Raw genomic sequence first — 11,471 nt, 5'->3', positions numbered from 1 at the left:
CGTCACCTGAGTTGTTTGTTTTGTTATCAGCGGTTTGTTCCATTTCCCACGTGCGCACTGAATGGGACGGTGTGTGCAAACTGGCGAACATAATTATACTCCCTAGGAACATATGGCACGCTTTGACGGATGTTTAGAAAATTGACCCTATGCTTTCATCCCCTTTCGGCGCCCCGTTGCATAATTTATTGCCCTTCACTCTCGTCCCAGGCTGGTGTAATTTTTAAACCTTTCGGGGTGCAGGCACATACATTTAACAATTCTTTCGTAGAATCGGATTGCTTTTCCATGGGTACCTTTGTGACCCCGGTAGTAGTTTAGCTCTTCTTCTGTACCGTGAATCTAAATAAACACTCATTAGAATCTGACTGATCTACTAGTTAATGTGAGGCTGAAGCGCCCCAAGCACATACATTTGACAAGGTTTTCGTAGGACTGGAGGTCATTTCCATGGGTACTTTTATGACCCTGGTGGTAGTTTGATTATTTTTCTGTACTATGAACCTAAAGAAACACTCATTAGAACCTGACTGATAAACTTTTTGACCTTTGTAAATAGTTGACGTGAGGCTGAAGCATCTGCGAGAGCCTTTCGAAACAGATTTACCGAGGCTTCGAGGAGTTTCATAATGGTTGTTACCGCCATCAGCCCCGCGAGGAATACGAGAGTCACTACGTTTATCAAAGAATCAGGGATACGTAAGTCACTACAATTTACATCAAAGAGCAATAAATCATTAAGTCACTACCGTACATCAAAGAGCAATTTAACCCGCACATCAGAATATGGCAATGGCAAGATATATCATTCAGATCATTCAGAAATATACAGCTATAACTCACGTGTCGGGGTCAATTAATCACTTGTGGGTTCTTTGTTGTGTGACCGTTAACCAAACTCTCCCTACGAGGAGCTCTTCACCTCTCTGCTGCGCCCTCCTCTCTGCCCTCAAATCAACCAACCACCAGACAGAGGGAGGAATTCGGCTGACGCGGAAACCCTGCGTCAGCAGTCTGTATCTACCCCTTCCGAGTGTTGACATCGTGGTGCGGCCATCTGGTCTCACTTATACCCATTGATGGGATTCAGCCTGCTCGCACCGGTTCGCAAGAACCTGTTCTTGGAATTTATTTAATCCCGAGAACCGGTTGTTACTGTTAGTTTAAATCAGGGGTTCTTAATTTTTCCCCCATGAACACATACTTATAACTTATTTTGGTAAACCCCTCATATATTTGTTACTGGCTTTTGATAGTCAAAAACACGACTAAAACCAGATTTGATGTCGGGTAGAGCCGAACACGGGTTCAAGACCAATGTGGCATCACCGATTCGAACGAGAGCGCCGTTACAAAGGCTACACCGACAGCAACCGCTGCCAGCTCAATTTGTTTACTTGAATTACTTCTCCCTCACGGCAACGAGCTGTCATCCGCCTCACCTGTGCCTTCCTGAAGAAGACAGGCCAGCTGTCACGCCTGTGATAACCTCATAGGACTTCCCCAGGACTCATAATGATCTTCAGATCTTCGCGGCCCTGACAACAACAACAACAACAACAACAACAACAGTTCTGCAGACACCACTCTAGCTGGTAGTATTTTTTTTTTGAGGCTGTAGCTATTATTTTCTGTAGTCACGCATCACGACATAAAGAATTGTGATCTTAAATATATCAAAATCACTTTGATAACAGTTTGAATATATAAATATGCCATATAGAGTATAGGCATAGAGCCGAGACACAAAATATTTATTGAAAGTAGAATGTGCGTGGATTTAACCATATCAGTATGGTTTGCTTCTAGAGACTGAGATAGTGAGAGAACGTGTTGTCAGCGAGTACTGGAGTGAGAAAACCTGTTCTTAAAGAATTGAATCCCACCACTGCTTATACCATCTCGCACCACTGCTTTGCAGTAGTCCCCATCTTTACTCTTAGAATCCTCCTATCCACCCTCTACATCGTCCTTTATATGTATGTACCACATTACACATCTTGTAATCAGTCATACTCAGCCTTAGCGCACTAATAACCTTTGTCCGCCTTCGGCAGCAATGAGGATCAACTACTGTAGTGCCGGGACGTAGTATTAAGTATGGGTAAGTAATGTTAAGTTAATGTAAGTAGCATTTAAGTTAATGTAAGAATTATTAGTAACATTGAATTATTATTGCGTGATGCTCACACCCCCGAGACAGACGGACAGACAGACAGACATACATGCTGACGCCTGCAGAAAGTAGGTGATCGGTTCCATACGAGATAATGGGCATAATTTTAACACAAGATAGTAGCTTCTAGTTAGAATTTTTCACCTTGCTATTCAGGGGAACCATTATACCAATATCATGCGACGAGTAAAGTACCGTAGACGGTTGTTGCAAGGTTGAACAAATCAGGGTTCGAATTAAATCTGGGAGGGATGTGAACCGCGGGCAGCGGCTGCGTAGGTAGCCCCACCCAGCAAACACCAACAGTCACGCATTGGCTCTTCCCCCGGACAGGTGCGTCTCTCTGAGGTGAAGTAATTCCTGTTCATATTATAGATATATTTTCTCATTATTGTATTTGTGCGGTGCAAACACTAACAGTCACGCATTGGCTCTTCCCCCGGACAGGGAAGTGAGTGGAGATAAAGGGTCTGTCACGTGCGTGTCTCGGGTGTGTTCGGTATGATACACGTATTGACTACGTAGGGTGTTTAGTCCACGGAGTAGCAGGGCTGTGCAGTATTTCTCTTTAACGAGGATGTAACCACCTGGTTCGTCCCCTTTGTCTGCTGGTTAGGATATATTTTACTAAGGATTTAGGAGATTGTAAGAAGATTGTTTATGCCCATGTGAGCACCAGTGAACTGTTTTTCGTGCCACGTTTGTGAATAATATCACCCTCGCTAGGTGAAGGAGACTGTAAACCCGTGTAACATCCAAACAAGCCTAACGCCCATTATTGTATTCTGGTGAATGAGTTAAGAGGATCAAGGGATTAATTCGGCCATTATTGACTACTGTAATTAAGTCTTCAACGCTACCAAAAGGATATTTTTCTTGCCTGATGTAATCTGAATGAAAATTAGTTCAACGCTACCACAAGTGAAGGAAGAATAAAGGTCTTAAATCAATGATTGTGAATATCTTCTGACCAACTATTTAGGAGGAATAGGGAAAAACAGATCTTCGAGGATTAGGAGCCTTGACCAGGAAAACCCTATATAACCGCATTACACTGGTGGCATATTGCGGTGGGATTTACAGTCGTTGTAATTCACCGAGAGTGTGTATTATTCACGAATCATGTGGAAGATTTATTTTGTGGGACACAGTCAAATTCCTAGATACTTTGAATTCCCAGGCACTGAAATTAGAATTTTTCGTGCCCCTGGAGCCAAACCCAGCAATTTTTTTCAAGATGAGCGTCTGAACACAGTCTTGGAATGGGAACATGATCTAACGATCCTTTGGATCGGCAGTAATGACATAAATGTTGATGCTAACCCAATAGAAATTTTCAATGACATCAAGGAGATTTATCAAGAAATTAAAACAAACTGCCAGTCTGTAGTGTATATCTGCCAAGTTGAACCTAAAGTCCAGGCTAGAGGTATGCCTGCAGAAAGTTACAAGAAAATTCAATGTGGGATAAATAACCGAATCAAGAGATCACTTAAAACACCTAACATTCATTTTAACAATGTGAGTTTTGTGGAAGAGTTAAGTGGTGATGGTGTGCATTGGGATGGGGCTGGAAGAGTGAGAGTTGAGTCTAAGTTTAAGAAGATAATTAAAGGATTCATTGGGGAAGACGAGGTTGATGAGTGAGGAGTAGTGATCGCTAAGTTGTGGGGGCCTGAAGAATACACTTGTGTCGCAGGTTTATGAGGATCGAACCTCTCCTCAAAACTTACGTAATCTACACCTCACCACAACCAGTCGCGGAAAAATGGATGATCGACCCATACACTCAAGGTGGGGGGCCAGTTCTGGGGAACAAATGGAGGAAACTAACTTCAACCCTTTCAAATCTAGTCCAGTAAAATCGGAGGAGAACGAACATAATCTTAGTACATTGGAACAAGAAGTAGACAGCCTTAAACAGATAGTGGCGCAACAAAATCGAGTACTGCAACGTTTAGGTGATAACTTGCCTACGCCCCCGCGTCAAATGGCGACAACTAAACCCCGCGACATTCCTGTGTTAGAACTACATCAACTGCAGGGACTCAACGCAACCACACAACTCCAGATTTTCTTTGAACTAGTTGAACAATGCAGTGAAATTGATGCAAGGAGAGTACAAATAGCCAAAGGGAGAGTTAGTACCGAGATAGCAGCTCTCATTCATAATCATCAAACCTTGCACAACTGTAATACTTGGGACAGCCTCAAAGGGCTCCTTAACAACCAATTCAGTAAGGAAGTTCTCTTTGATAGAGCATGGCAAGACACCGACTCGGGACGTTATGAGTGGTCGGAAGCACCACAGGCTTTTGTTAATAATTTCATCTGTCGCTATGCAATCCTAGAAACACGATTTGCCAAAGAAAAGCTCCCTAATCGGGACAAAACGATCAAAAGAAGATTATGGCAAGGTCTTCCTCAAGAAGCCAGGGTCAGACTAGAAGGATTCCTGGATGAGGATTATCCACTAAATAAATTTGTCGACAGGGTAGAACATGAAAGACAGTGGCTCGAGGCTACTCATACACTTGCCCTAGGTAGAGTTAAACCAGACCAAAAACACTATCCACTCAAACAGGACCCCCAACCCGAAGCTCACACCGTAAGTCCTAAGGATCTGTCACAATCAAATGCTACATCCAGAGAATCCTCAGAAGTCGATGAAATAAAGAAAAAGATCAAGGATTTAACAGAGCAACTTGGGAAATTACAAGCTTCCTCACGCCAACCCCAAAATGAGCGCTACTGCTCACACTGCCGTTCTCATACCCATAATCTGAGAGAGTGTTGGAGGAAACCTGCTAGAGGCTCCTGCTTTGATTGTAGACAATATGGTTGTTGGCGAGGAAACAAATCTTGCCCAGGAAAACCCAAGACAACATGTCTAGCTCAAGCTCATACCTCACCAACTATCAGCCTAGCTGTTAATAACCAAATCATGAGAGCAGTAGTTGATACTGGTAGTTGTTACACCCTCATCAAGGAAACAACAGTCAATAAACTGGGGAGTGAAATAAATAAAAGACGTGCCCTTCCTAACTTACAAGGAGTCACTGGCTCACCATTGAGAATTCTTGGCATGGTTTGGTTAGAAATTGGAGTTGGAAAAGATCATATACATAAACAATGGTCTCCCGTAGTTCCAAACAATTACCTGGATGCAGATCTATTATTAGGTACTGATGTTCTATCCAGAGCAACGTTGACGTGGAACGGAAACAGAAACACCATGGTGTGGGGAAATGCTCCCTATGTTATCAATCACATCAAAAGACAAAGAGGGAAAGTAGAAAGAGTTAGAACAGCCCCACTCACCCTAGATCAAAATGACCAATTAAAGGACATCCGACTTACCAAACCTATAAGGATAGAACCTTACCAAACACAGTTCTTACCTATCCCAGTACCAAAGAAGCCAGGAGAGACTTTGCTAGTTCATTCTCAGCCCAAAATAAATCCTGACAGCTTGCCATTTCTCACTAAAGTAGATGAAAACTGTAATATTTATTTGCCTTTTATGAACGACACAAAAGGGGTCAAGGAAGTTAACCAAGGAACTTTACTTGGAACATTCGAAAGCCTTAATTTTGAAACTGTTAATGCCATCCAAACACCATCTGAAAGTCCTCTACTTGAAATTCACAATGATTTACTACCCAACAATGATCAAGTACCACCTAAAGAAGATAGTAGTAGGACAGATCGTCTCACTGAGTTAATAAGACAACAACAATGGAATCACTTGACTCGAGAGCAAAAAGCAGAAATGAAATCAGCCATCCTAGACAATCATGAATTATTCATCCTAGACAAAAGTGAATTAGGCTTAATGAAAGGACCTCCAGCAAAAATTAACGTAGCCGATCCCCAACCTAGCCGTGGTCCTAGATATCGTTACCCTGAGGAGGCAAAAAGCTTAATAGCGGAGATGCTACAAGACATGGAAGACAGACAAATCATAGAAAAGTCGACATCCGCTTGGCTTTCACCCATAGTGTTGGTCAATAAACCGGACGGGAGTAAAAGAATGCGTTTGGATTACCGTCACGTGAATAAACATCTCGCCACAGATATTCATCCTTTACCGAGGTTAGAGGAGCTAGTAGACCAAGCAGCTGGTCATGATTTCTATGCAACCCTGGACATGCGCGAAGCCTACTTTCAAATCCTCCTGGATGAGGATAGCAGAGACCTTACAGCCTTTAGTGATGGGGTAACCTTATATCGATTCAGGAGACTTCCTTTTGGACTCAGTTGCTCCCCAGCCATCTTCACACGTCATATGGCTGTTCTTCTATCACCATTGTTAAAGGAGGGTTGGATTAAGAATTACTTGGACGACCTCATAATTTGGGCCCCCGATTTTTCTTCACTTACTCAAAGACTGAGAAAGACCTTCACTGTACTTAAGGAAAATGGTATTAAACTAAATCTGAGCAAATGTGAAATAGCTAAAAATGAAGTTACTTTCCTTGGTTATAGGATATCTAAAGAGGGCAGTCAGCCAGACCCAAAGAATGTAGAAGCAGTTCTTGAAATGAAACCACCTACTAAAGTAAAGGAAGTTAGGAGATTCTTGGGTATGACGGGGTTTTACAGGAAACATATCCCTAACTATGCAAAGATTGCCACGCCCCTAACTAATCTCACCAGAAAAACCCAACCTTTTAAATGGACTGAACAGTGTCAAACTGCTTTTGAAACACTAAAGGAATACCTCGCTAAGGCCCCTGTTCTTGTGAGAGCCCAACCTCACCAACCATTCATTGTTACCACCGATGCTAGCAATACCCACGTAGGAGGGGTCCTAAGTCAAGCTCAAAGTGATGGCGAGGCTAAACCTCTTGGTTATTTCTCTAAGAAATTAAACTCAACTGAAAACAGGTATCCCGCAACTGATAAAGAAGCACTAGCAGTAGTATTAGCTTGTCGCCACTTCCATCATTATTTATGGGGTACTAGATTTACCATCCTAACTGACCACCAACCCCTCACTAGTATATTCAAGAGGAAAACAAAATCAGCTAGAATGAATCGCTGGATAATGGAAATGAGGGAATACCACTATGAAATAAAGTATGTTCAGGGAAAGTACAATTACGTGGCAGACCAACTCTCACGACCAGTCAGAATAGTCCAACGTTGTCCAACCACCACTATCCTAGGTCTCACTTCCCAAGAATTTATAAAATGCCAGAGAGAAGAAGTGAAGTGGAGAGAAATGATTGAGTATCTAGAAGGAGGTTCAATCCCAACAAAGAAATATCACAAAACCATCTTGGAGCAATTCACCCTCAAAGATGGGATTCTTTACTATGTAAAGGAAGCAACGGATGGCAGTATACAATATACATTGGTAGTCCCTCATAATCTGAAACCGAAAGCTTTATCCCAAGCACATAACATGTCTGGTCATCTCGGACAAAAGAAAACCATAAAGAAGGCTGAAGAATTGTTCTACTGGTGCAATCTGAAGGTTGAGGTTTCTAACTATGTAAAACAATGTGTAACTTGTCAGAGATTCAAGGGACAAGCAGGGTTACAACAACCGTTCCAAGAATTACCTTCAGTAGGAAAACCATTAGAGAGAGTAGGAATTGACCTGACTGACATGATCGCAGGAAGTCAAGGTTACAGATATGTACTTAGTGTTGTAGATCATTTCAGTAGGTATGTAAAGTTTTACCCATTAAGAACCAAACACACCCAAGGGATTATTGAGGCACTAGCACAGTACGTGACAGACTTTGGAGCGCCACACAGCATTGTCCTTGACAACGGAGGCGAATTCACATCCCAGGCCTTCCAGCAGTTTTGCCAGCAACACCTCATCACGCTCTACTACACGACACCTTACCATCCCCAGGGGAACGCGATCACCGAAAGACTCCATCGCACCCTCAAAACCATCTTGGCCACACTTTGCCAAGGTCACCCTCTTCGATGGCCCAGGTTACTGCAAACGTGTCAAGCCACGATGAACGCTGCTGTTCACACCAGTACCGCGCAACAACCCTACTTTGCGTTCTTTTCGAGACCTGCACCAAGGATGGTGGGTATCAGATTACCTACTATAACCGGTGAAGAGGACGATATTGACATCGCTCGCCGTGTTATTCGGGAAACGCAGGAGAAATTGACCAGAAAATATCGCAGTGTCGCTAATCGAAAACGCAAAGAACAAAAGGTAAACCCGGGGGTATTGGTATGGATAAAACGAGAAGTAAATGAACCGGGAGTGTGTAAGAAACTGTGTGTCAAGTGGAACGGTCCATACCGAGTAGTGGAAGTGTTGAGAGATGGTGGAGGTTACATAGTGAAAGACCCATTCACGGGACAAATGTTACAAAGAGCGGCTGAGAAAGTGAAACCGTTCAGTGGGAGCGAAGAGTATGTGGTGGAACCCCAAGACACGGTGTTTCAAGCCGACTTAGAAATTGAAGCACTACCTCCACGGGTTCGTAACCGTCCAAGACGCTACATAGAGGAGTGTTAGACAATAGTGAAGGGATGTGGGATGAATATAAGTTTGTAAAATGTATAATATCTACCTAAACATTATCACGCCCTGACCTAGATAATAGTAACAAACCCAGGCTCAGAGATAAAATGTCTGAGTGAGGAGAGAGGTTGTTATCACTTTACTTCGCAGACTTTTACTGTAACTAACAGTCAACACGGGTCACACTGTAGTAGTCTACTTCAGGACGTGGTAAGCTCTCGTATATTACTTTAGTAACCACTGACCACAGCGAATGGTTGTGTGAATGAGAGGGTGAATGAAGTATGAAAGGAGTCGGGTTACTGGAAGTGCCGAATCTTGCCATAGAGAGCAGCGGAAGTCTTAAGATTAAGGCTTCATACTGAAGGTGTACCAAGAGGTTGGCTGGGGTGGTTAACTTCCTCAGAATTTATGGGAATTTGGTGGCATGTCTCCAAGGGACATTGTGGAGTTATGGTTATATAAGGCCATTGTCAACTATATTGTCGTGTCATATGAGAAGGGAGCATCGAGTGTGATGTTTCCCAGAGCCATTGGTGAAGTTCGAAATCTGGTCAGAGGTTTCTTGATAAAGTATAGGAGATTATTGTCATTTGGAAAAGGAATATTTCCTTAAAATGAAGGAAGAGATGGATTAAGGAGTGGGTGAAAAATTCTATTTTTGGGAGGAAAATCTCGTGTAGTGCCGGGACGTAGTATTAAGTATGGGTAAGTAATGTTAAGTTAATGTAAGTAGCATTTAAGTTAATGTAAGAATTATTAGTAACATTGAATTATTATTGCGTGATGCTCACACCCCCGAGACAGACGGACAGACAGACAGACATACATGCTGACGCCTGCAGAAAGTAGGTGATCGGTTCCATACGAGATAATGGGCATAATTTTAACACAAGATAGTAGCTTCTAGTTAGAATTTTTCACCTTGCTATTCAGGGGAACCATTATACCAATATCATGCGACGAGTAAAGTACCGTAGACGGTTGTTGCAAGGTTGAACAAATCAGGGTTCGAATTAAATCTGGGGAGGGATGTGAACCGCGGGCAGCGGCTGCGTAGGTAGCCCCACCCAGCAAACACCAACAGTCACGCATTGGCTCTTCCCCCGGACAGGTGCGTCTCTCTGAGGTGAAGTAATTCCTGTTCATATTATAGATATATTTTCTCATTATTGTATTTGTGCGGTGCAAACACTAACAGTCACGCATTGGCTCTTCCCCCGGACAGGGAAGTGAGTGGAGATAAAGGGTCTGTCACGTGCGTGTCTCGGGTGTGTTCGGTATGATACACGTATTGACTACGTAGGGTGTTTAGTCCACGGAGTAGCAGGGCTGTGCAGTATTTCTCTTTAACGAGGATGTAACCACCTGGTTCGTCCCCTTTGTCTGCTGGTTAGGATATATTTTACTAAGGATTTAGGAGATTGTAAGAAGATTGTTTATGCCCATGTGAGCACCAGTGAACTGTTTTTCGTGCCACGTTTGTGAATAATATCACCCTCGCTAGGTGAAGGAGACTGTAAACCCGTGTAACATCCAAACAAGCCTAACGCCCATTATTGTATTCTTGTGAATGAGTTAAGAGGATCAAGGGATTAATTCGGCCATTATTGACTACTGTAATTAAGTCTTCAACGCTACCAAAAGGATATTTTTCTTGCCTGATGTAATCTGAATGAAAATTAGTTCAACGCTACCACAAGTGAAGGAAGAATAAAGGTCTTAAATCAATGATTGTGAATATCTTCTGACCAACTATTTAGGAGAAATAGGGAAAAACAGATCTTCGAGGATTAGGAATCTTGCCCAGGAAAACCCCCTATATAACCGCATTAAACTACTTCACTCCTGCGTGCTCTGCGTCATGGTGACTTGATGATTTACACGTTGCACTTCATGATCGATAGCATATTTGACTTGTTGCGCGTGAGCCCTGGGCCATATTCTTAAAACATTTCGGCGCCCAAGCACACATATTTGACAAGGTTTTCGTAGGAGTTTGTGGCATTATTTGGAGTAGTTTTATGACCCTGGTGGTAGTCTGACCCTTCCTCTGTACCGTGAATCTAAATAAAACAGTCATGAGAACCCGATTTGTCTCCTTTTTGGCCTTTGGAAATAGTTGACGTGAGAGGTGGAAGCGTCTGAGCATACCAGGCGTGGGTGGATGGGCGGGGCAGGGGGGGAGGCCCCATCTTTCGCAACGTATTATCAAATGCTTTCGGCTTCCACAATAATTTCCCAAGGCCACAAGGAGATAAATTCGGTTATCATGAGACTGACTGATTGTTGGTTTATTGTTGCAAAGTCATACAACATTGGAGAAGGGAGTAACCTGGCAATACATAGTGTGATGGTACAACTGTTTTTTTTTTTTCAATTTTATGATGCAGAAGCCTTGTCAAACTTTCACTAATGCTCATACAACTACTTATTGAAATACCACAACGACCTATGCGAAAGCCTTGTTAAATGTGTGTGTGTGTGTGTGTGTGTGTGTGTGTGTGTGTGTGTGTGTGTGTGTGTAGTCGCGAAATGTTTGAGACTTTGACCCTAGTTTCATATCCTTAAGCCCAATCTTCGACTTAATTTTGCATGGGTCAGCTTGGGGTTATATTTTGAAACGCGTCCAAGGATATTTTTGACACTGCTTTCGTAGGAGTTGTTGTGGGCATTTGCATGAGTGGTTTTATGACCCTGGTTGTGGTTGGACCCTTCTTCTGTACCGTGAACCTAATGAAACACTCATTAGAACCCGAATGATCTCAGTTTTGTCCACTGGAAAGA

General features: G+C 42.8%; 1 protein-coding gene across 5 annotated transcripts in view; it reads left to right on the top strand.

Moving 5' to 3' along the window:
* The first annotated feature begins 3,633 nt into the window (after positions 1 to 3,633).
* Positions 3,634 to 11,471, top strand: part of LOC126991322 (uncharacterized) — a 72,353-nt gene continuing 64,515 nt past the window's right edge. For all 5 annotated transcript variants that reach the window (XM_050850096.1, XM_050850097.1, XM_050850099.1 and 2 more), the window contains exon 1: positions 3,634 to 9,813. In XM_050850096.1, the coding sequence (XP_050706053.1) occupies positions 3,945 to 8,678 (4,734 nt within the window). In that variant the 5' untranslated portion in view covers positions 3,634 to 3,944 and the 3' untranslated portion in view covers positions 8,679 to 9,813. The remainder of the gene's footprint in view (positions 9,814 to 11,471) is intronic.

Source organism: Eriocheir sinensis, unplaced genomic scaffold, assembly GCF_024679095.1.
Source record: "Eriocheir sinensis breed Jianghai 21 unplaced genomic scaffold, ASM2467909v1 Scaffold26, whole genome shotgun sequence".
Classification (NCBI taxonomy): domain Eukaryota; kingdom Metazoa; phylum Arthropoda; class Malacostraca; order Decapoda; family Varunidae; genus Eriocheir; species Eriocheir sinensis.
This window is presented reverse-complemented; position numbering and strand designations above follow the sequence as displayed.